This window comes from Canis lupus, chromosome 22 (assembly GCF_003254725.2).
Source record: "Canis lupus dingo isolate Sandy chromosome 22, ASM325472v2, whole genome shotgun sequence".
Lineage (NCBI taxonomy): Eukaryota > Metazoa > Chordata > Mammalia > Carnivora > Canidae > Canis > Canis lupus.
Genome location: NC_064264.1, coordinates 30,704,521 through 30,731,395, shown reverse-complemented (window position 1 = coordinate 30,731,395; position 26,875 = coordinate 30,704,521). Strand labels below are relative to the sequence as shown.

Below are 26,875 nucleotides of genomic sequence, written 5' to 3'. Positions count from 1 at the left end.
TGGAAAGAAAAACAATTTTCCTAAATGTTATAACTCAAGTTCCCAGTTAAATATATAAGCTCTACATATAGACACACATAAACTGCCCCACATATTCACTGTATCTAGAATTTCTGTGAGTGTTATTATCAGTAATTCTTTAGGTTTTGTTTTGCTTTTTTTTAAAGTGAGGAATAGGGATCCCTGGGTGGCGCAGCGGTTTGGCACCTGCCTTTGGCCCAGGGCGCGATCCTGGAGATCCGGGATTAAGTCCCACATTGGGCTCCCAGTGCATGGAGCCTGCTTCTCCCTCAGCCTGTGTCTCTGCCTCTCTCTCTCTCACTGTGTGCCTATCATAAATAAATAAAAATTAAAATAAAAATAAACTGAGGAATAGTTTTTCACTAATCTTTGGAATTGATATTTATTCTGGTACATTAAACTAATTTGGTAATTTTTGAAACTAGCAAAATTATATATACCCACAAATTATTTCAACTGTTATCCTAGTGAAATAGAATAATTATAGAAATAAAACTACAGATTTCCCTTGTCTTATGCAAGGATAGGCATGAAAGAGATAGAAGTCTGTATCTTAGGCTTCTTCTTTACTGTTCTATAATTTACTTTTTTATTTCAAATTATTTATGTAGGTTTTAGAATTAGTGAGCAATTTTGTAATAAGGTTCTAGTGAACTGAGGTGGAGAATTATATCTCTGCCTGCTTTTCTGTAAGAATATTACCCCTCTTATTTTCACTATCTTTTAAAAAAAATATTTATTTATTCATGAGAGACATACAGAGAGAGAGGCAGAGACATAGGCAGAAATAGAAGAAAGAGGGAGAAGCAGGCTCCATGCATGAAGCCCGATGTGGGACTGAATCCCAGGACTCCAGGATCACACCCTGAGCCAAAGGCAGACGCTCAGCCGCTGAGCCACCCAGGCATCCCTTATTTTCACTATCTTTACTCATTCCTTTTGAAAGCATCATTTTCCGTCCCATAGCCCTTGACTGAGCCTTACAAATCATAGGTATTGAAGAAATATTTATTGATTGTAAATGCCTAAGATTATCACTTTCTTTGGTGTAAACTGTGAATTTAAGATCGTGTATTTCTTGTTATTTTATGATAGACATTCCAGTATTTACTCACAGTACATCTTCAAAGAGGAGGAAGAATATTTTAGTACTAATTAAAAAGACTATAGTATGATAGTACAATGTCAAATAATTCTGAATTTATACTGAGTTATGATAATTCTGAGTTTATACTTAAGCAAGATCCTTCAACTAAGAAACTATTCCAATGACTGTCTTTAACATAGGCATTTTATATCCACTGTCCAGAAGGCTAAATAGTTTGTTTTTATTTTTCTTATAGAAAAAATGATAATGAAGAAAATTTACTATTCTCCCAGACATTTTAAACATGTATCATGTAATAAATGTTAGTTTGTTAGGTTATTCTGTTATTTTGACAGGACTTTCACACTCAGATAGGAAACCTTAAGGTTACCTTACAACAGGAGTTTTTCTATTATACCTGTAGGTTACATTCTTAAATGAGACCAAAAAATTGCTAAATGTGACTGAAAAGGGCTACTTGAGTGTCTGCATGCATATTTATTTACATTTGAGAATACTAATATATAGTAAAGCACTGTGTTTATTTAGCTTATAGAAGTGAAGTTGTAGAAATTCTTAAAATTCAAATTTCTCCTCCAGCCACTTTGTTTTTTTAAAGATTTTATTTTTTTATTCATGAGAGACACAGAGAGACATAGCAGAGGAAGAAACAGGCTCCCCACAGGAAGCCCAATGCGGGACTAGGTCCCAGGACCCCAGGATCATGACCTGAGCTGAAGGCAGAAGCTCAACCCCTGAGCCACCCAGGTGTTCCCCCGACCTCCCACCCCCCAGCCACTTATTAGTTTTATGTATTAGGTTACTTAATCTGAGCCCAGTTTACTCCATTTGTAAAGTGAAGTGCCTGGTAAATGTTATTTGCTGGTATCAGTATTGCCTTTTGATGCAAACACCTAACATCTCTTATGCTCCAAGGAAGATTGGAGGAAGTCACAGCCTGAAAGAGAGCAGTTTATTCTCATTGTGGAAGGAGTGGCAAGAAAGAGTTTGGAAAGAGACTATTGAGGTTTCCTAGCGACCCCTTAGTGTACATTTTTACAGCATAACTTTATGACTTGTCTTGAGATTGGTTCTTCATCTAGTAACACTATTTTCACATATTACTATAAATGTTAGTATAAAAGCCAGCTTTGTTTCCAAGACTTAGAGGTCCTTTCTATTGTAGACTGTAATCATACTACAGAATTTGTCCATTTGCTTACCTGCCCACGATGAAGGTGTGGCACGAATGGAACCTTTTATTTATGTGCCTGGTCTTTTTTTCTTTCTTCAAACATTAAGTATCTTCCTAAAAGCCTTTTTGTTTGGGTTTGGGTTTTAGCTGTCTTCGTGCTACATAAGTATTGTGTCCATCTGAAGGCAGGATGTAGTTAACATAAAATGAACCTGGACAAAGTGTCTGATTTCTTTGATCTATAGTTACCATTTTTTGCTTCACGAGTAATAGGTCTGTGGCGAGCCAGATTTTTATTTTTGAGAGCATCCCCAGCCCTATTGTGCCTCACACTATTGCTTAAGGAGTAATAACCTTTTCATGGAACTTTTTGAAATTATTCTTTCTAAGGCCCAAGATACAGACCCACCAAATTTTGCTCAGAATTTTCCTATCTCTGGCATCACAAACTCTGAAATGATATGCTTCCCCCTCTTACATCCCTAAACCATAGTTACTTGGAAGTTACTATGTATTTAGTAATATGCCATGAGTATGCTTAGGCAGGTGCAGTTATATGTAGAAGTCATTCAGAAACACATTGTATTTTGGGGGCTATCCACCTTACAGATTTTCATCCATCTTCCTTTCGACTTTCTTATCATGGGGGTTAATGTTACATTCTAATGAAAAGCTTGTTTCTGTTTTATCCCTCAGTTGGAAATTTTCTTCTAGCTTTCATTATTTATAATTCATTTAGTATACTAGCATTAATGTGAATAAATTTTATTTCCTATTCCATTTCTTAAACTCCTTTAGCATTCTCATAATCCAGCTTTTTTCCTGATACATTTACTAGGATTCTGTATATACTGATCATGCAAAGATATTGCATCTAAAGTCTTCTGTCCAGACAGCTGCTAGCTAAGAGTATGTAATTATTAATATCACTGTATCTTAAATCCTCCAAAAAATTAGTAGACAGAAGTGGGAATTATAATTATACTTATTTTTTTTATCTGCATGTTGTTTGGTCACTCACATCTTTTTGGTCAGGTTGAATGTTTAACTTAAATATTCTCAAGAACCAATAAACTAGGGTTTTTTACATCTTTAAAAATAGATAATTTTAAAATAATTTCCAGAATATCAGATTCGACCTCACCATTTATTGCCTACTGTAGGCATCTATACTATACATCTATACAAAAATATCTGAAGTGCTATTGAGAGCAGGATACAAATGTACAGTACTGGGATTTAAATCCGGTGAAGAAGGTCAGAAACACTGTCCCTATCGTTCTACTGTAAACTCAGTGAAATTTTATGATCATTGCTTGTGAAGAATCTATAGAATTAGATTTATTTTCTACATTTTAAAAATATATACACACACATAAATGTAGGACAGAATACAGTGAAATATGAGTTATCATAGATTTATTTATAAAACTTCCTTAAATTCTTTCAAGTAGCTATGTTAGGATTGCATTTAGTAATTTTACTGAGACTATAAAATTCATAACTGCTGTATTGCCTCAGGATTAAGAAAAAAAGACGAGAAGCAAAAATAGATGCTGAAGATTATTTCTGCCAGCTATTTGTAGCCTCCTAGAGGATATTCTGTGGAAAAATCTCCATGAATATTACTTCCCCTGTCTGATAGCAGGAATAGTGACATAGGTGATGCAGTTAGACACACGTTACCTGTTAAATATAATGTATTTGAAACATAGTGTCCCTTCTAATACTGTTTAACATTTCTGATCATTGCTTAATTGTTGATTTAACAATGAAAAAGAGTAAAAACCGTTTTAAATCCCAGAACTGCAGTTTTGTGTGCTGCCACCAGATGGTGACATGTTCCTTGATTCTTCCAGTTTATGTTTCCAGTGACAAGGTCAAGGTTCTAATATTCACAGCAAAACCACAATTTGTCCTTGTTAAACTGAAACAAGAATGCTTTTCTTATTGTAAACTAAAGTATACTATTTTTTATTATTATCAGTATCTAGGGAGTGATTTTTTCAAGTACAATTTATAGTGAACTCAAAGTTGCTGTGATCAGAAAATGAACTAAGTTCCCCAGGGAACTTAATGGTTGGGATCCAAAACAAAGAATAAATGACACATAAAGAACTGTGTAGTTAATAAAGGGATATTTTATACCAAACACACAACACTGACTTCAAATGAGTACTGGAGGAAAATCTTGTTTTTATATTGTTTTTAATACTCTCTTTAGTGAACTATATGTTGCACCCAAAATAATCAAAATTCCACAGAGGTGAATTTAATAATTGGTTGTTTTGCCTATAAAATGATATTTTAAAAAGAACATGATTTAGTTTCCAACAAATTGCCTGAAAATTTATTGACTTTCTTTTGTGCATAGATATTGGTGTATATTTTAAGGATTGCTTTTCTTTTTAAGAGGAAAAATATAGATCTTAAAAAGTTAACTATATCAGACTATGTTCAAGTATGAGCAAATTTTGTAAAAATTAAATGCATAGAACAAGCGCTGTCTGTAGTCACAGCTTAATTTCTTTAGGTATTTAACAGTAACCTTTTGTAGACTTTCAAAAAATGTTTCTTATTCACTGTGAATCATACCTAGGAATTCAATCTCTCTTGGCTTTGTAACATATTGAAAAGACTTTAAAGCTGTTGGGGCTTAAAAATCTTTTCCAGGAGCTTGTCCTTAAACTTCTAACATCTTATCCTACAAAGTGCCTTGTTTTTCACATTTATGTTTATGGGTGCTTCCAATTAAGATAGTATTCTGATTCCTGCTCCTATGTCCTACTAAACCCTGGTCTTCACAGATTTTAACAAGCAAACCACAAGACCGTATCCTTACATTTGCAGTTTGAATTCCTCTTGAATTAACTTTTCCATTAGAAAGCTGACACCCTCCTAACTGATATTTTCAGTGAGAGTTGCAGACTTTGTATTATATGAGATTTAAATAGCAGAATTCCTTTTGCAGTGCCTGGTTACCTTTGAGGTTTTATGTATTTCAAAAACAAGGTTGCTCAAAAACATTAAAATCTTAATTTTTTTTTAACTTAGATGATGAGTTGAGGGCACGTATATCCCATCTCTCCATGCATGCCTACCTTTCTATCTTGAACCACTGCAAGGGTCCTTGCAGTAGTCCTTATTCACAAAAGTTACCCTAGTCACTTTTGTTCATCAGTACTAGGATCTCATTGTAGTTGATCTGTCAGCTGTGTGTGACAGAGTTCTGTTCCCTCTTTTTTTTTTCCCCCTAAAACACGTTCTGCTGGATATTTTACTTCCTCATCAACTATTCATTTCTCTTTTCTTCATCCTCCTCTGTTCTGTCTTTCTAGGAATGCCCCAGGATTTTGTCTCTTCTGGACCCCACTCCATAACTGGTCCTCTCCAAGCATAGAATGTCACTCAGCATCTGCCTGCTTTTGGCTCCTGAGATCATTGCCACTTGATATATATTTGCTTGTTATCTCTCCTTTTACCTGAAGATAAACTCCATCAGAGCATGGACTTTATTTTCGTTCATTTTATCTTCAATTCCTAGAACAGTGTCTAACACGTACTGTAGAGTCAGTACCTTGCATGGAATGACTTCTTGGCTTCTGAGTAGTTTATCTTAAATCTTGACCACACTAATAAACTAGTCAATGATTACTTTTTCTATTTTGAGAAAAAGACATATGTTGTATCCTTTTTTTTTTTTGTTTCAATAACACGAAAGTTATCTCCTTACCACCTGAATTTATTTCAACTCAATTGATTACATTTATTGTCATCACCATGAGTTAAAATTTTAAATAAAATGGGTTTTGTTTTCAGATTTAGATAGATTTTGTTTTTTAAAGATTTTACTTATTTATTCATGAGAGACACAGAGAGAAAGAAGGCAGAGACATAGGCAGAGGGAGAAGCAGGCTCCATGCAGGGTGTCTGATGTGGGACGCGGTCCTGGGACTCCAGGATCACACCCTGGACTAAAGGCAGGTGCTCAACCACTGAGCCACCCAGGCATCCCGATAGATTTTTGTTTTTAGATACTACTTTTAAAAGACTACAGTTTAGAGGTTCTATTAATTATTTGGAAAAAAAGATGAATAATTTTAAGTACTTCATTTTCTGCATGGTAAATCATTAATGTGGCATTTTTCAGTGACTTGTAAATTTGCTTTGCTTTGTTTGTGTCGCAAAACTTTTTATAAACAAAATTTGGTATCCCAGTAATAGTCTCTACAGAACAAACACTAAATATTGGTAGTAGCACTTATATTTCCCACCAAAGGTGGACTCAGAAAGTAGTCAACCCTAAATGTTTCCATACATATTGGAAAAATCAATCATGTGTCCATACAGAAAACCAGGTAACAGTAGCTGTGCTAATTTGTAAATAATATTTCTGTATTTCACTGTTTACAAAAGAAAATTTACTTATAAACTTTTATTTATAAGTAAATGAGCACCAAAGAAAAGAAAACTGAGCTAAAGAAATATTAGTCTAAAAAGGAATGTTCAGATTTGATTTATGAGAATGATGAGCCTTAACTTTCAATGCATTTGGAGCTATCTTTATTAATTTGAATCAATTTGACCTTTGTTTTCAGTTTTAATTTTAGAAAAATATAAACCTGTTGGAAAATTTAGCAGGATATAAACTTTTTAATAAGATGATTGTGCATACCATTTGAAATGCTTTGTTTCTGCTTGTGTTCTCTGCTGAATTTTTTTTCCATTGAATCTGTGCTGCTTCTTTGCCAATGTTTTCCACTATAGAATCTCCATCTCACAACCTTGCTTCTCGCGAGCGCATTTACAAAACTTATGGTGTAGCTGGGCCTGCCTCTGCTCTCTCATCTCTGTCTCACAAACTCAAGGGTGGGTATGCGTGCATTCACGGATGGGCCATTTATAGTGAACATAGGAGGTTTCAATAAAGTTTTATTAGTTCACCTCAGTCATTTCCATCCCATTCCATTTTTTGAGATTAAAGTTTATCATTTTATTTAAAATTTGGTATCTCGGGGTAATTTGTATTATGTCCATTCACTATTATGGTACTAATTATCCTAATTGATATGCATGTTTATTATTATCTGTAGGTTAAATATGACTTTTACTTAATTTCAAACCTATTAAGGTCTTTAAAAACAAAATAGATATATAGAATGAAATGCCTGATTTGGGGAGGTGTAAAGTCAATATTTTATCAGAACAAGATGGTATATAAGACATAAAAAGCACATGGTGATCTGTAAAAACATAGTATCTCATGTGATAGGTTTAGTCTTACAAACTTATTTCCTGTTATGGAATGTTAAGTCATTTTCCTTTTTTTAGTTTTTTTTATGAAAAACACTTTGATAATTAAGTTGAAGTTTTTTAATTTGACCTAATTATCAGGATAGATATACATATATTAGATACATAGGTATAAGCCTACATGTCCCGTTTGGCATTGAGTCTTCCTAATATCATTTTCTTAGCCACTTAGTTTTAATATTTTAAATTTAGAAATATTCAAACTACTATGATGATAAAATTTCAGACAGTTTAAAAATACGTTTTTGGTCTTTTATGAGACTTTGACGCCTACTCATTTTTTTGTCTTAAGGTAATTTCAATTAAACTTAAAATCCTGCATTTTAAGAAAATTTTATCAAATTATTTTTGCACCAATGGTTAATATATTGCATAAGTTTTTCAACTAATTTTCCTTTTTCTTAGAAATCGGTGAAACCTTTTTATCGTTTTTACAGTTGACAGTAATACTATATATTCTTAGGATAATAGTATTGTAGAACCTGATCTCTACAAAAAATACTGTTGTATAATCTGATACATAGTAATGGCATAGCACAATTTAGTATTATATTATGGTATGTTAACAATAGTGTGGTATCACATAACCTGATGATTTATGATTTTGGCATGAAAAAATTACACAGGTCATTAATGAATGAATACATAACATTTAACATGTTTACTACATTGTTTGAATGTATTAAATTTCCATCCTGTCCTGTATTATTTTTTCTTCAGAATTCCATTGAGATTAGACAGTTTTTGCCTATTAACACAGATGATAAATGTAATCATTAAACTAAATTAAGTGATGAATGTGAAAGTACTATGTATGCTCTAAAGATTTTTAACAGTGTTTGTTTATGTGTATTGATATTTCAAGCAACTACAACATGACAGTTTTTACCAATACTACATGCTCTAAAACTTTTAAAACCTAATTACTTAGCACATGGTTTTACCACACTTAATAAACAAAACATGACACTCTTTAAAAAAAAATAGATGAAATATATTTTGGAAAAGTAAATTTTTCAAAAGGATATGATTATAATTTGGCAACTAACAGTTCAGGAAGAAATAATTCTGTATTATTTATGTACTTGGACTCCTAAAAGGTATTCAGCTATCACCATTTACAGTTCTTGAGAAAATATTCACCACGACTAGAGGCAAAGAAATGAGGTATACAAGCACATGTACTGTCTAACCCTTTGTATAGCATACATGTTTTGCTAGTGTATGACAAGTGGTGTTCCTGATATTTGTAAGATTCCATATAGTTCAGCCAACCACAGAGATTTCCCTTTATGAGAAATTGCACACCTTGATTTAGAAAGCAAACCTGTTTCAATTCATGAATTGACCTCTTAGAGAGAGAGCTGGCAAACATAAAAGATTTACTGTTTACTTGTCTACTTTTACTGTTACATATGGTTCAGCTTCTGAAATAAATGTGATGATGAAAGCACTTCTAGCTATCAAATAAGTAACAAAATAGTACTCCAAACATCACACATTGAAAATTAGTGGAAGAAGCTAGACTGGTGTTTAATTCTACCAAACACAATTTATTTGTTTATAAAATTAGCTCTATGGCTCTATTACTAGATCAATAAGATGAGCAGCAGTTTATTAAACTACTTTTGTACAGTTTGAGAGTACTTATTTTTCAAGATTTTCTTTTTATCTGTGTTCTACCAAGAGCATCAGTATCTAAATTTTTTTTTCCATATTGTGGTTTTTTCACCACTTTTCCCTGCATTTAGCCCAGTCTCTTACATGCTTTTTATACAAAGAATACATGCTACATATGATAAATGAAATTCATGATAGAATAATAAAGAACTATAGAAACTGAAGAGCATTATAGTTAGTATAGTTATTTTGTTCATCCAAAGAATAAGAATAATTATTCTGAACATATTGCAATTAAAACAACTGTTCTGTTCATTAATATGCCTTAGATAGGCTATTTGCCCTACTTCATTATTTTACTACAGAATTAAAAGACTTGCATGCATCTGACCCTTACACCATAATGGCTACAGTTAACTCTGCCCTGTGGCTTTGGGAGTCATAATTATAAAAAATGTAATTTTCAGAGAATCTGAAATTTGGGAATAGCAGAAGGAAAAAGTATTTATTGAGCATGTACTATATCCCAAGACCTATTCTTGACAGTATATCAGTGAAGAGTAACGGACAAAGATACCAGTCCTTATGGACCTTATGAACCTTATTAGGAGGGGAGATTTCGTGGTAATACAGCTTTGACCTATAGACAACTAGGGTGTTGACTACAAACATATATGTGCCCTTGCACATGCACATAACCCAGCCAAAAGACATTTCCCTACATTATCCAGATTGGTTTGCATCCCTTTAAAAAAGAGAGAGAAATATCTGCAATATAGCTAGGTAAGAGATCTATCTCAATTTACCAAATACCCTTTTTTTAAAAAATGTAAATACTTCTAGCAAGGTTTATGGATTTTGAGTTTTTAATACCACTTGAATCACTTTAATCAGATTGTTTTTCCCTCACAACTAATTAATATTAGTTAGAATATTAGTATATGCATGAAAGGTAGACGTTTTTATTTTAGGGACGAAAGGTAATGTTTAGGTTGACCACTTACTGGTGACAAGGACACCCTGGCTTTAATGCCTCAAAGGAAAGTATGAGGAAGGAGAGGTATGTCATGAGGGCCAGGATGCCAAAAACAAATGGTGTCCCTGTAGAAATACCTAGTGCTCTGCCTAGGAAAAAGGGATATTTTTTCTTTTTCTTTTTTTCTGTTATTTTCCTGACTCCTTATTTCAAGGCCTTATGATTCAGACTTAAACTACTAATTCTGAAGATTCCCGCCATTTGTTCTTTTTCCAAGAGGACACAAGCTCTAAGTTCTCACCAGCTAAACTTAATTAATTAAATAAACTTTTAGAATACAATCTGTTTATAAACAATAGACTGCCTGAATTACAGGTAATTAAATAATAACTTTCGGGCATTCATATATTAATTATAAATTCTAATCCAATCATTAGAATGTTTCCTAAGCAGTTTTTTATTGGCCTAATTGTATGTATTTGTGTACTTAAAAATAATAAATGTATCTATCTATAAATTCAGTTTTCTAATTAGTAAGATCTGTACCATTATCCTAGTAAGGATATGAAGTATGACTCTACCGGAAATTTAGCCAGACTACTTAAATTTTAAAATACATAGGTTTTCCTAATTTCTTATTTAAAAATATTAGTAATGCTTTTTTCTTTCTAGTCTGTCCCTGAATTTAGATTCTAATTAATTATTGTACTAGGGCTGAGATTCAGATATCATGGATAATTCATACTGATGCATAGGTATTGTTTGTTCAGTTTCTTGTGCATCCATGAAAATAGTTTTTGGTGGAAATGATTGTATAATGATGCAATAGAAATTTTATGAGAAATAGTTCCCTTTGTTCCTTTATTCTTCATGTATTTTTGTCTATGATAATATAAATTTTTTAGCTATGTTTTTATTTTAGTATCTAGTGGCTATATTGTCAGTAAGTTATAGTTTTATTAACAAGTTTCACTATGAAATGGATCATACAGGTGACCGAGGAACTATCTCAACATCTTCTAGACCAGTCTCTACATCAGGAAAATCAGAACTTTCCTCCAAACACAGCAGATCACTTAAACCTGAGGGACGTGTGAGCCGGACTACTGCTGATCAGAAGAAGCCAAGGGGTACAGAAGGTTTATCAGCTAGTGAATCCCTTATGTTGAAATCTGATGCTGCAAAGTTGAGGTCAGACTCTCATAGTAGGTCTTTGTCCCCCAATCACAACACCTTGCAGACACTAAAATCTGATGGGAGGATGTCTTCTAGCTTTAGAGCTGAATCCCCAGGGCCAGGTTCTCGATCATCATCTCCTAAGCCAAAGACTCTCCCAGCCAATAGGTCTAGCCCATCTGGTGCTAGTTCTCCACGCTCCTCCTCACCACATGATAAAAATCTACCTCAGAAAAGCACTGCTCCTGTTAAGACTAAACTTGATCCTCCTCGGGAACGTTCTAAATCAGACTCTTACACACTTGACCCAGATACTCTACGCAAGAAGAAAATGCCACTCACAGAACCATTAAGGGGACGATCAACATCACCAAAACCAAAACCAGTCCCAAAGGATTCTAAAGATTCCCCTGGATCTGAAAATAGAGCTCCTTCTCCCCACGTGGTACAAGAAAACCTTCACAGTGAGGTGGTCGAAGTCTGCACTTCAAGTACTTTAAAAACAAATAGTCTAACAGATAGCACTTGTGATGAAAGCAGTGAATTTAAGAGTGTTGATGAAAGTTCAAATAAAGTTCATTTCAGTATAGGAAAAGCACCACTGAAAGATGAACAGGAAATGAGAGCATCCCCCAAAATTAGTAGAAAATGTGCTAATAGGCACACCAGGCCCAAAAAGGAAAAATCTAGCTTTCTCTTTAAAGGAGATGGATCTAAACCTTTAGAGCCAGCCAAGCAAGCCATGTCTCCTTCTGTGGCGGAGTGTGCCAGAGCAGTCTTTGCTTCTTTCCTGTGGCATGAAGGCATAGTACACGATGCAATGGCTTGTTCCTCTTTCCTAAAATTTAATCCTGAACTTTCCAAAGAACATGCTCCTATAAGAAATAGTTTAAACAGTCAACAGCCTACAGAAGAAAAGGAAACCAAATTAAAAAATAGACATTCATTGGAGATATCATCTGCACTAAATATGTTTAATATTGCACCCCATGGACCAGATATATCTAAAATGGGTAGTATCAACAAAAATAAGGTGTTATCTATGCTTAAAGAACCGCCCCTGCATGAAAAATGTGAGGATGGGAAAACTGAAGCCACTTTTGAAATGTCCATGCACCACCCGATGAAGTCCAAATCTCCTCTTCCCTTAACTTTACAACATTTAGTAGCTTTTTGGGAAGATATCTCTTTGGCCACTATCAAAGCAGCTTCCCAGAATATGATTTTTCCAAGTCCCGGTTCTTGTGCAGTCCTTAAAAAGAAAGAGTGTGAAAAAGAGAATAAGAAGGCCAAAAAAGACAAAAAGAAAAAGGAAAAGACAGAAGTTCGGCCCAGGGGTAATTTGTTTGGTGAGATGGCCCAGCTGGCAGTGGGAGGACCAGAGAAAGATACCATCTGTGAGCTGTGTGGAGAATCCCATCCATACCCAGTGACCTATCACATGAGACAGGCTCACCCAGGTAAACAGTATTCTTGAATCTGTATTATAAGTACTTTGTATAAAAAAAAAAAAAATGAACTCAATAACTTCTTTTTTTTTTTTTTGAACTAAATAATTTCTAACTTGAGCTGCTGTATAAATTGTTAAAGGGAAACTTTTTTTTTTTAAGATCTTATTTATTTATTCATGAGAGACACAGAGAAGCAGAGCCATAGGCAGAGGGAGAAACAGGCTTCATGTAGGGAGCCCGATGTGGGACTGGATCCAAAATCCCAGGATCACACTCTGAGCCAGAAGCTGATGCTCAACCACTGAGCCACCCAGGCATCCCGGGAAACTTTATGTAAAATGCATCATCAGTATTGTTTTTGTGGAAAATTGGTAGAATTTCTTATACTGTGCTAATTTCTTATACAGTATAGCATAATGGCATCTTAATATATCACAGTCTGGAACACTTTATTTTTAAATGTTTTATGTGTTACCCAAAGGATACTTTTTAAGGTACAATAGAAATAATGACATGTCCACACACATAGGAAAAATCCCAGTATTAGGTCTCCTTCAATTTTAGTATTTGCCTATTAAAAATTGTAAATTAAATTAGACTATACTGATTTCCTTGGGCATTTTCCTATGGAACTGATCTCAGCTGTTTAATCAGAAGACTGTATTTTAGATAAATGTAGGATTTCTTTAACAGTTGATAAGTATTCCAAAATTCACCTGTTATGAATTTTGTTAATTTTTTTCTTTTTACATACCACCTGAAATGTTTTATAAAATATGTGGTTCCTTAAAATATATCATTCTTACTGAATGTTTACACGTTTTGTCCAATCTTATTGGCATATGTCAATAATCTAAATGTACCTATATCTTTCTTTTTTTTTTCTGCCTGTATAGAGTATCTCCAATATTTCAGGCATCATTTAATTGGTTAGTTTTGGACAAGCATGCAATTTTTCTAATGCAGTTAATAGCCTGAAAAGAAAAGTTAAATACTTGATTAAGTATTTTGCTTACTTTGGGAAAGTAAATCATCACTCATGGGTAAGTGTCAAGGATCAGATTGCTAAGGACACTTAAACTGTTATTTTTGCTTTTGTTTCTAGGTTGTGGCCGGTATGCTGGTGGACAAGGTTACAATAGCATTGGGCATTTTTGTGGAGGATGGGCTGGTAACTGTGGTGATGGGGGCATTGGAGGAAGCACTTGGTATCTGGTATGTGATCGCTGTAGAGAAAAATACCTCCGTGAAAAACAGGCTGCTGCAAGGGAGAAGGTATTTTTATTCTGTTCTGGCTATACTGTTAGTAATAAGAATAAATCTTATAAAATCGCTGTTTATCATCATACAATATTAGATAACTCTACAGAATTGATGTTAAAGATCAGTTTTTATAATAGTAATAATATACAAGTTTAATATTTGTACTAGGTTAGTTATTTTTAATTACAAAAGCAAATTCTATCGGGATAATACAGAACAACTAACATGTGGCACATATACCTTACAATGTTTACTATGTAATTCTTTATTATTAATGGTGTGCTATTCTACACATATACATAGCTTTCCCTCTTCACCTTTATCTGAACTCTTCTTTTCTTCCCTTTTCCTTTTCTATTTTCTACTCCCTATCTCCTCTTTTTCTTTACCTTTAACTATGTTATAGGTGTCATGGGAACTAGAGGCACATCTAACTAAAAATTTTGCCAAACACATGCACATACACACACACACACACACACACAATTTACTCTTTATAAAATTACATTTTATAGTTAGGTGTTTGGGTTCCCCCCCCCAAGGAAAGAAAAATAGTTTATGTTCAAAATAAAATAATTTCAGGGATCCCTGGGTGGCTCAGCGGTTTGGCGCTTACCTTTGGCCCAGGGCACGATCCTGGAGTCCTGGGATTGAGTCCTGCATCGGGCTCTCGCCATGGAGCCTGCTTCTCCCTCCTCCTGTGTCTCTGCCTCTCTCTCTCTCTCTCTCTCTATGTCTATCATTAAATAAGTAAATCTTTAAAATAAATAAATAAATAATTTCAGACAGTTCAGAAAAAGCAAAAAGTGAATGTTACTTTTGGTAATCATTATTATTTTAAAATAGTTCTATAAGTGTTTAATAATTTCTATGAGAAACTCACAGTATTTAGGTTAGGAAATTTAAATTTTGAATATAAGTAGGAAAAGATCACTATGGAGGTTTTTTTGGCAGGTCAAACAATCCAGGAGGAAGCCAATGCAAGTCAAGACTCCTCGTGCCTTGCCCACTATGGAAGCTCACCAAGTGATTAAAGCAAATGCGCTCTTCCTACTGTCGCTGAGCAGTGCAGCGGAGCCAAGCATTCTGTGTTACCATCCTGCAAAGCCATTTCAGTCTCATCTTCCCAGCGTGAAAGAGGGCATTTCTGAGGATCTTCCCGTTAAAATGCCTTGTCTCTACCTGCAGACATTAGCTAGGTAATATAACTTGCTGGTTGTTTTTTTTTTTTTTTTTACCTATAACTTGCTGGTTGTTTTTTTTTTTTTTTTTTTAATCACTTGGGATTGATAGCCATTGTTGATTAATATCATGCTCTGAATACCCACACTACATTACCTTTTGTGTACAATAAAGAGATCTCTGGGAATTTACTTTGTGAGTTGCCTTGACCGATATATAACCGGTAGGGTACATATTTTATGGTAGTAAGTATTTAAAAACTCATGTAAATATTCTATCAGTTTGTATTATTAATACAAAATATCTTAGAAACTAAGACTTCAGCTATCTTTTACTTTTGGAAAGCTGACTTCAGTCTATTGATAGTTGGAAAGGCTAAAGTGGAAAGAAACAATTTGCTATTGAAATCTTTCATTTTTTTAAATTATTCATTCTGTTAGCATTTAAATGTTAGTTAGCTGATTACCAACTTTGTTTAGAACTTGAAGACACCAAGATGAATATAATAAAATCCTTACTTCCACATGCTTACACTCTGGTGGTAAGACAGACCTGTAAAGGAAACATTGAAAATGTTTATGAGGAAGTTCTGTAATAGAAGTATGCATACAATGCTGTTAGAGCATAAAGGATGGAGAGTACCTGAATCTTTCCAAGGAAATCAGGAAAGGTTCCCAGAGGATCTGACACTTTAGCAGTCTTGAAAGATCAATAGAAATCAATCAACTAGGTGATGGAAGATAGCAGTTCCTCACAGAGTAAAGCACATGTGTGAAGACAAATGTGAAATAGCATTACATGTTTAAGGAATCAGGCTGGTTAAAGCATTGGCCACTGGGAGAAACATATGAAATGCCCTAGAAATAGTTACCTAAGGCCAAGTATTGTGGGGCCCTATAGCCCATGCTAAGTTTGGATTTTATCCCATATACAGGGAAAACAGTTAAGGAATATTAAACAGGGAAATGCATAAACTGATTTGCAGTTAGAAGATTACTCTGCTTCGAACATGGAAACTTCATAAAGGATATAACTGAAAGTGGAGGAAGCCTGTTAATAGTATACTATTTTCCTATATTGAACTTGAGTTGTACAGCCTATACTTCCATACATTATACACTGGCATTATAAACAGCCTTTGATATACCAAATTCAGACTTTTTTCAAGAGCTGTCAAATGAAGATTTCTGGAAATTGCCTACAGGAATAGCTTGCCAGCCAACAGTTTTATTATGGTAGTGTTGTCCTCTCTATAGCAAAATTATATATATATATATATGTTTTTTTTTAATTTTGTGCCTTGTACTTTAATAAAATGAATAGGAAACAAAATGAGAATATGATACTAAATACATTGGAGACCAGGGTAGAAATCGTTAAGTGTGCCAAATGCAACAAATCTTTATCTTCAGTCAGACCACTTAGTAAACTTAGGCTAATAACTCTTTGTTCCAGTTTGAAAAGGAAAGAATCAAATTGTAAAACATGTTAAAAAAATGCCACCCTACCATAATTATGGATTTTATATTTTTAGCCCTCTGGGGAATGGACACCCACACCCACCCCACTCCATGGAACATTTGATTCTTACATATGTTCCTACCAAAAAAGGTGACCGATTATATTTAAATAGTCCATGCAAGAAACATGAGCCTGAACCAGGGCAGTGATGATGGGGAGTCAGAAGAGAAGAAACCTAGTATTCACAGGGCTGAGTGATCACAGCTGGTCACAGTTGAGGTCTAGGCCTACCACAACACCAACCTAGGCACCTGGGTAGTTGGTGGGATCACTCGAAAACTCAAGGATGGAAAAGTTCTCAAAATAAAAGAAAATGAGTTCAATTTTGGATTTGAAATGTTTGTGGTACCTGGAATATTGATGTGTGAAGTTGTCAGACTTTTATTTCCTCCTACTGACATCTATGAGTATTTTAGTACTTCACCCTATTTGAATTACATGTGCTGCTTTACTTTTATAAAAGAGATTAAAAATGAAAAGTATGGTGCCATCCTACTTGAAGCTACTGGGTTTGATTTAATGCAGGCATCATCATGAAAATTTTGTGGGCTATCAAGATGACAACCTATTCCAGGATGAAATGAGATATCTACGTTCAACATCTGTACCTGCCCCGTACATATCTGTAACCCCTGATGCAAGTCCTAATGTATTTGAAGAGCCAGAGAGCAATATGAAGTCTATGCCACCAAGGTATTTCAATTCTCTCGTCTCTGTTGAATAGCCAGTATTTGGTGGGAGAAAGACTTTGAACAAGAAAAGAAGTCTTTTGAAGTTCTTTTGTATATCCTTCCATCTCCAGAAGGACAATGAGTCAGCACTGCTAAGTATTAGAGCAGTAAGAAAAAAGCATACATACATGAATAAGGCAGAGGCAGAGTAGTTGGAAAGAAAAGACCAAGTAATGAAGTAATAATGAAGGATTCCATTATATGATATTGTATCATTTAGTGCTGTAATAAATCAGACTAGAGAAAAGTCACTTTGAGGCAGTGCTTAGAGAAAGTTTCATGGTTTCAAAGCACCAAAAAGAAATCTTGAATTTACCAGATTATTGCATACAATCTACCACCCACTTAGGTATGGTGGTAGTATCAGTGTAAAGACCTCCTTAAAAACTGAATGAAAGCATATAAATATAATGCAGAGGGAATTAGGGTACCACTAGGACTTTTTGGAGGAGGAACTTCAGGATAAAAATGCAAAGATAGTCTCACAGTGTCAATTGGGGAGCTTATAAATTTAGTCAAAGATTTTCACTGTGTGGAGTTGAATTATGTTGACAATGATTATTAAAAAAAAATAGATAAAAAATATTTTCTAGTAAATACCAATGGGGCTTCTTGGCTAACTGGGTAATTGAAAAGATACGTTTAGGATAGCATCAAGATATCAGGCATGAGTAATTGCAGACACATTATCATTGGAAAGGAAGAAATTTGCTATAAATGAGAAAAAACGTGCTGCTTGCTAAGATATGCCACTGTGTTAATACTATGCAGTTATAATTATAAGCTAATAATATAACAGCTATTTTAATACACACAATAGAACTCATATATCCAAATTAGTATTTTTACATCAAAAATACTTGCAACATTTCCACCCAACTGTGTGGATTATTCATCAGTTATTCTTGAGCTGCTTTTAAAATTTTCTACAAAGAGTAAAAATCAATAAAATTTTCTACAAAGAATAAAGGATAGCCTTTTATATCTTTAAAGATAAAAAAGGGGATCCATGGGTGGCGCAGCGGTTTAGCGCCTGCCTTTGGCCCAGGGCGCGGTCCTGGAGACCCAGGATCGAATCCCATATCGGGCTCCCGGTGCATGGAGCCTGCTTCTCCCTCTGTCTATGTCTCTGCCTCTCTCTCTCTCTCTCTCTCTCTTTGTGACTATCATAAATAAATAAAAATTTTTAAAAAAATAAAAAATAAAGATAATAAAGTATCTCTAAAGGAGGGAGATTTTTTTTAAGAGTTAGAAACCATTTTGAGACTAGTCTGATAAATGTGATTCATTGGATTGTTGTTACCCTTTAGGATTAAAATAAAGTGGCATAAACTTCTAGATAAAGACAGTGAAAAGAAGTTTCCATGTATCTTGGAATATCATAGAATATTCTGTGTATCATGAATATCATAGTCAAGATAAAATCATCTAATGTAGAAGCCCTCAGTTCATCACTAGTGTCACAGAAGAAAGTGGACATCTAGGGAATCCTATTTCCCACAGTTCAATGCTGAAGTGAAGCAACAATCCAAAGTGCCAGGGAATACTGCCACAGAAAGAGGATAGATACTCATCTCAGTGTAATGTTCCTGGTATAGAATATTCAATAGAATTTCAAGTTCTCTCTAGAAGGGGAAAAAAAGCAGGTGTCAAATAGTGTGGAAAATGATTTCTAGGGAAATCCACTGATACTTCATCAAAACAAAAGACCCAGACAGAGCTGCTTACTTTAAAATATTATCAAAAGGAAAATAAATAGTATGTCATGAAAGTCAGATGAAGAACCCAATCTGAAGGAAAACTCTCTCAAGGAAGAAAAGAACATTTCTGTTTGTATTCTGCTGTACTGAAAAATTTGATAATGACATATATTTAATGAAACAATGGGAGAATGAAATAAAAAACAGAATGTGTTAAAAGGATATATCACAGAGCTGCCAAGACACAGTGAAGACCAAATCAACACCATTATAAGACTAATAAATTAAAATGTTTAGAATAGTAAATTGAATGATTGACATAAAGGAAAAATCTGAAATAATCACAGTGAGTAAAGAGTAAAAGGGTAAAGAAATTATAGCAGTTAGAATGAAGATAACAGGTGTGGAAACAGAACAATACAACATGAGAATAATTGGTATTTTCAAACCAACCAATATATTTGAAAATGTATCTAAAACTAAGAAAAAAAATTCCCAAATAATAAAATATTGAATCCAGATTAAAAGGCAATTTTTATAGGAGGTGACTGTGAAGAATAGCTGAACTTAAAAAAATAGCTTAAGTTACAGAAATTCCAAGGGAAAAACCTGTAAGAACTTTTCAAATATCCGAGCAGAGGAAAAGAAGTCATCTTGCAAAAGGAAAAGTTAGTCTGAACTCAGACTTCTGTTGCACAACTCTGAATGAAAGAAAAAATGTGAAACAATATCTCTAAAGCTTCAGAAGAAAGAAAATACTACTTTGGAAGGTTTACCCAGTTAATCAGATATACTGAAATTATAAAATATCTCGAGAATCTTAGAACCAAATAAGGCATTAATCAAATAAATGCATATTATAAAAAACACATTTAAAAGACTATATACTTTAAACATAAGGGTTATTTTCATAAAATCTTAAATGAAAAACAATAACTCAGGTGTTTTATATTCAGCCAGGTTGAGACTTGGCAAGCATATAGTAATTCACGGAATACAGCATCTTTGAGCTGTTTTGTTAAAAAGTTGTGACAAACCCAAGCTATTACAAAAAAATCATGAATAATGACTCCATTAAATCAGTGGTTTTCAGTGGGGGAGGGTAGAAGGTGGTTTTGCCTCATAGGTGACATCTGGCAGTGTTTGAAAACATCCTTGTTTGTCATAACTGGGCTAGTTCTATAGGCATCTTAGTGTGGAAAGGTCAAGAATATTGCTAAACACTCTACAGTACACAAGACAGCCCCCCACAACAGGGGATTATCTGATGCAAAGTAGCCAAAGTTGTGATGGTCATCTTTGCTTCCTTTTGGCTTTCTTGTGTTGCTTGAATTTTTTTTTTTCAAACATGACCAATTTTATAAGAACAAGTCATTTTAGGTTGTATAACAATGTTTTTTTTTTTTTTCAAGTTGATGGATAAACTTCCTCTAAAAGCACAACTGTCTTGAGTTTTATAGTAACACCATTTATAAAGTGAATTAAAGGTGCCTGGGTGGCTCAGTTGGTTAAGCATCTGCCTTTGTCTCAGGTCATGATCTCTAGGTCCTGGGATCGAGTCCCATGTTGTGCTCCCTGCTCAGCAAGGAGTTTACGTCTCCCTTTCCCTCTGCTCCTCCTCCCTGCTTGTGCTCTCTCTTTCTTTCTTTCAAATAAATACAATCTTCAAAGAATAAAATAAAGTGAATTAAATTAATGTATCCATATGCTCTCTGGTCATTCTGGAACCTATTGGCTCAATCTGACATCCAGTAGGCATATTTACCCCCATGAATTCTATGCAGTTATTTATAGCCTGTGCAAACAAAAATGTATATATGCTTAGAGAGGTGGTGTGTAAGATAAACAGCCAGGGAGTTAACTACTTCCTAGAAAATGTATAAGCTTGACTGACAAATTTATGAGTTCAAACCTGGCTTGCATGATGGAAAAGAAATCCAGAACTCATGGTGAGCAAAACTGTCCCTATATGGAATGAAATAATGGAAAAAAGAATACATGAAAAGAATAGTTTGTAAATTTGTCCTAGAGAGAAAGTAAGGAATTTCCCTTTTTTATAAAATGCCTCAGTAAAAGAATATAACCATATTAATAACTTTTCAAGTATTTTTTAATGTTGCTATAGTAAATAGAAAAATTTTAGTTTCTTCTAGAATGTCAGTATAATATAACTCTATGCCAAAAATCTGTTTCTTACTTCTCATTGCTCTTAGTGTGGCCATACTCTAGAAAGGGCTGTGGGCAGCACTTCCCAAGAATGAGAAACCTAATAGAAAACTCAAGTACAGAATGAACATTGTACTGTTTCACTTTCCAATTTATTATGTATGTATATATCTATAATCTTTCTCTTCCATGCTCTTATGCATATATCTGTCTGGGTTTCCTGAATATCATGACATAACTTCCACCACAATGCTTTTGATTCTGAAAGGAGTTGAGAATATTTAATGTTTTTTTTTTTTTTTTTGCATTTAAAAATGCAGAGTAGATTTAAGAAAACCAAAAGTTTTAAGGCACAGGTTCTGAAATCAATCAAAATGTTACTGCTTTTGGAAAGAGGAAATTGTGATTTAAGGAAAAATTGTCAAGTTGGCTTTGAATTTTTGTGTTTCCACATGAGATATAGGTTCATATATTTGACTACACTGGTATAAATTAAATATAGTTTCCCTTTATTCACTTTTTCTCCTAAATTTCTATCTATCATCATGTTCTGTCTGCAGTTTGGAAACTAGTCCCATAACTGATACTGATCTTGCAAAGAGAACTGTCTTCCAAAGATCATACTCAGTTGTTGCTTCTGAGTATGATAAGCAACACTCCATTTTACCTGCACGAGTTAAAGCCATTCCTAGAAGAAGAGTTAACAGTGGGGACACTGGTAAGTATAAAGATGAAAAGGAAGATTGTGTTGTCCAAATGGTTTTATTTGCAGGTATTTTGTAAAATTTAGTTTTTGTAAGGAAATGGATTAATTTAAAATTGTGGTTGACATTCCTTTTATGTGACACACCTAAAAGTATATCTGTTTAAATTTTGCATCTCAGTTGGAAGAGACACCTAGAGACCATCCAGTGATAATTCAAAAATAAATTGACCTTTAAATCTTACCTGCTAGGTATCTAAGCCAAATGTTACTTCCATTATCCCTTCTACTAAGTTTCAGTGGACTAGTAGTTTCAATTACTTAGACTTTCATGATTATATTCTCATTCCTAATAGAAGCTTATAACACTTGGAGCTACTTCCACTTTGAATAGATAATGTGGGGATATGAGTAGCTCTTAATAAAAAAGTTATTACATAAGCTGGACTAGTTGTTATCAGTAGCCCCTAATTAGAACTGCTTGATTCTGTGTCAAGAATAAAAGAAATCCAAGAGAAAAAGATAATATGGTGATTTATGAGGTAGCCCATTTAACTAAAATGAAGATCTGGTCTAATATTTATAAACAAGTGATTATATATCTTATATAGATTCCATTTAGGGAAAATAAATCAACACTTAGTTTTTAGAGTGTTTTAGGAAGCATGAACTTTAGATTCAGGTCTAGATTCAAAAACAGTTCGACAACTTAATAGCTAAATCTTTTTAGGAAAGTAAAAAACTTAATCTTTCTCAGCCTCAGTAAAAATTGATTTGGTTATGATTTGTGTCACATGTAAAAACAAAACAAAAAAACCAAAGACCCTATACTAAATAAGCTAGATACTATTATTTTTAATATCATCTCAAATATGTTAATTGCATGTATTGTTTATGAAACCTAATTTTTTTTTTTTTTTTTTATAAATAGAAGTTGGTTCTTCCCTCTTACGACATCCATCTCCTGAGCTTTCCCGGCTAATCTCAGCCCACAGCTCTCTTTCCAAAGGAGAACGAAATTTCCAATGGCCAGTTTTAGCTTTTGTCATACAACATCATGATCTGGAAGGTCTTGAAATAGCAATGAAACAGGCCCTAAGGAAATCTGCTTGCCGAGTTTTTGCTATGGAGGTATGAATACATTCATGGGGTTGTTGATTCATTGATCATACCAATCAGTTGATTGTCTTTAATGTTACTTCCTTTTCTACTCAACAGGAATTTCAAAAAATTAAGAGACATTAGCCAATCAGAAATATCAAATGTTCACATCAAAATGAAACTCTTCAGTATATGAATATAAATGAATTTAAAGATCCATATTTAAACACTAAAGAAATTTATTTATACACTACTTTATTGTTTGAATCCTGTTGGTATCTTTTTTAAAAGAAGCTTTTTGTAATACGATGTCATTTCAGTTAGAAGTATCATGAAAAAGAGATGACAAATAGGGCTTTTGAGTTATAAATTTAACAATAATAACTTTTCTGAGTCTGTTAAGAAATGATAAGGTTGCTATATGTCATTTTTATATATAGTAAATCTTTGTCATGTGTATAATAAATAACCTGCACTTCATTGATTATGGGAACAATATAAATGTGTTTAAGTATATGGTAGCTTGTATAAAACTTCAGAAACATATTCTGTGTTATCCTAAATGCAAGTTGGGAAAAAATGTGCTTCAAAAAATTAATATGAACTTTTGAAATAAAAGGTAGTTTGAAAAAATATTTCTGTATTGCGTTTCATAAGTATTATTTTCCCTGAAGTTTTTAATTGGGACCAAAATTATTGACTATTTCAAGTTTAGTGTGTTTGTAATGAAGTAAAGGTCAGATGTTTTTATTATCTTTTCTTGAAACACTTGGTCCATGGAGGTATTTTTTTTTCTTACTTAGAAGCATGTTTACTCACATGTTTTCTTTTCATCTTTGACTCATTTAACCATCATTTAATCAGGCTTTCAACTGGCTTCTATGTAATGTCATCCAAACGACTTCTCTACATGATATTCTGTGGCATTTTGTGGCATCATTAACTCCTGCTCCAGTGGAACCAGAGGAAGAAGAGGATGAGGAAAATAAAACAAACAAAGAAAATGCAGAACAAGTAAATGAGATTTTGGGTTTTTTTTTTAATTGTCCATATTTTTATAGAAGAGTAGAACCACCTTCAGATAATACAATAATATGCATGAGCTCATTCACAGACTATATAACCTAAAGGCAAGAATAAAATTTAAATTCTATGAGCAACATATTCACTCTACTTAGTGAAAGTTTTCTCTCTAGCAAAAATGAGGTCATTCAGTTCTGATTTCTCACTAAACATTATTGTCGTGAAGCAATGAACCGAAAGATACACACTATTAAAATACTAAATAATACAGATAAACAGGGCAACATTATCCTATGGAAGATCTGTCTACTTCACAACACTGCTGTAAGTTGGCAGAGAGTAAAAAGTGTACTGTGTAGCCATATGAAATTTAAAAATGAAAGGACTGGATTTATAGGAAGCAACCTGCATAATGAAAAAGCATTGACTAGGAACCTGGAAACCTGGGTGTTAGCCCATTTCCACCTCTGTACCAGTGTGACTGTGGGCTTCATTTCCATATCTGTAAAGGGAAGCAGTAAACTAGACAGCATTTAATTCACTTGCAGGCATTCTAAAGTTAGGTGCTTGATATTTTATGATAAACTTCCAAGGATATCAAGCAACATTATCATAACCAAATTCTTAAAACTCAAAAGGAAACAAAGTACCATGAGGGAGAACTAGTAGAAACAACAAGCAGCAGAAATAAATCTTCAGCAACTTCAGTGGTTGTAATTATCTCTGTGTGTGTGTTTGTGTGTGTTTGTATATATATAGTATAGCTATGTTTAATGTATTTAAAAGAAATAAACTTTAAAATATAATGTAAGAAATATAAGTAACAAATATGAAAAAACTAAATAACATGTAAGAATTATGTATTACTAGAATAATTAATGTTAGAATAAAAGCAGTGAACAAAAAAAATCAGCTCTGAGATTTACAGCAAATTAGTAAAAAAATTGGTGAACTGTAAAAGAGACTTGAAATCATCCAGAATAAAACAGAAATGGGAGATTAAAAAATGAGTTGCTTAAAAAAAGTAAAAAATATGACAAAATGTGACATTTATCTAATTGGAGTTCCAGGCACTAAAGAGTTGCTACCTGAGAATTGTCCAGAATTGATTACAAATGACAATGCATTGAATCAGGAAGCCCAGTGAACCCTAGGCAGAATAAGGAAAAAGAAATCATGGTGGGCAAATCATAGTAAATTATCTGAACAATCAAAACAAAGAGCAGGTCTTTAAAGCAGCCACAGAGGAAAAAATTACACTTAAAGTAGGGACAGTGAGGATGACAGCTAAATTTTCAGTAACAATATTGCAAGTTATAAGACAACTTTTTTTAAAAGGCAATCAATTGATATTTTCAATGTGCTGAGAAAAAATAACTGTCAATCCAGTGAATCTATCTTTGAAGAGGGCAAAATAAAGATATTTTCAAAAATAAACAGAGGGATTGCCACAAATAGACTGTTACCAAGGAAAATTGTAATGTGCTTCAGTTATAATAGGAGTTCTCACATGGAAGATCCGAGAATGAAAAGAAAAGAAAGTGTTACATCTTAACAAAGACTATATAAAAAGTGATAATGTGTAATGGGAGTGATTTTTAAAACTTAGTGCCAAAGTACACTCAGCAGTACCATATATATCAGGAAGCAGGAGATTGGTGTTAGTGTTCCATGGATTGATAATGATTTTGATTAGATTGTGATACATGTGTGTCACTACACAAAGAATAGAGAGAGTATCGGGGGCACCTGACTGGCTCAGTCTATGGAGTGTGTGACTCTTGATCTTGGGGTTGTGAGTTCCAGCCCCACATTAGGTATGGAGATGACAAAAAAAGGAAAGGAAAGGAGAGGAGAGGAGAGGGGAGGGGAGGGGAAGGGAGGGGAAGGGAGGGGAGAAGGAAGAAAAAGAAAAAAGAAAAGAAAAGAGATAAGAAAAGAAAAGGAGTGTATAATTTGCAAACTCATAGAGAAATGAGAAAAAAATAAACTCTACCCTCCCTCCCAGGAGAGAAAATAAAATAGAAAAAGCGGTGCAAATAGAAAATAACATATTAGAAATAAGTGCAGATAAGAAAGACTAAATCTTCTATTTAAAAGACAAAAATTAGGGTGCCTGGGTGGCTCAGTTGGTTGGGCAACTGAGCTCACTCATGTGGAATTTAAGAAACACAACAGAGGACCATGGGGCAAGAGAGGAAAAAAAGCATGAAATCAGAGAGGGAGACAAACCATCCAAGACTCTTAATCATAGGAAACAATCTGAGGGTCACTGGAGGAGAGGTGTGTGGGGGGACAGGGTAACTGGGTGATGAACATTGAGGAGGGAATGTGATGTAATGAGCACTGGGTACTATATAAGACTGATGAGTCACTGACTTCTACCTTTGAAACCAATAATACATTATATGTTAACAAATTTTTTATAGAAATGAAATAAAAAATAAATAAGGGGCACCTGGGTGGCTTAGTTGGTTGGGTATCTGCCTTTGGCTCAGGTCATAATCCTGGGGTCCTGAGACTGAGCCCCACATCAGGCTCCCTGTTCAGCGGGAGTCTGCTTCTTCCTCTTCCTTTGCCTTTCCCCACTGCTCATGCTCTCTCTCTCACTCTCAAATAAATAAATAAAGGATAAAAATTGTCAGA

The 26,875-nt window shown here is 34.0% G+C and overlaps 1 protein-coding gene across 14 annotated transcripts in view; it reads left to right on the top strand.

Annotated features, from left to right (window-relative positions):
• Positions 1-26,875, top strand: part of MYCBP2 (MYC binding protein 2) — a 258,985-nt gene that overhangs the window by 196,509 nt on the left and 35,601 nt on the right. For 13 of the 14 annotated variants that reach the window (XM_035704586.2, XM_049099236.1, XM_049099235.1 and 10 more), the window contains 7 exons: positions 11,205-12,848; positions 13,945-14,114; positions 15,057-15,301; positions 17,331-17,498; positions 21,963-22,120; positions 23,037-23,236; positions 24,071-24,220. In XM_035704586.2, the coding sequence (XP_035560479.2) occupies positions 11,205-12,848; positions 13,945-14,114; positions 15,057-15,301; positions 17,331-17,498; positions 21,963-22,120; positions 23,037-23,236; positions 24,071-24,220 (2,735 nt within the window). The remainder of the gene's footprint in view (positions 1-11,204; positions 12,849-13,944; positions 14,115-15,056; positions 15,302-17,330; positions 17,499-21,962; positions 22,121-23,036; positions 23,237-24,070; positions 24,221-26,875) is intronic. The other variant, XM_035704589.2, reaches the window with a different exon arrangement.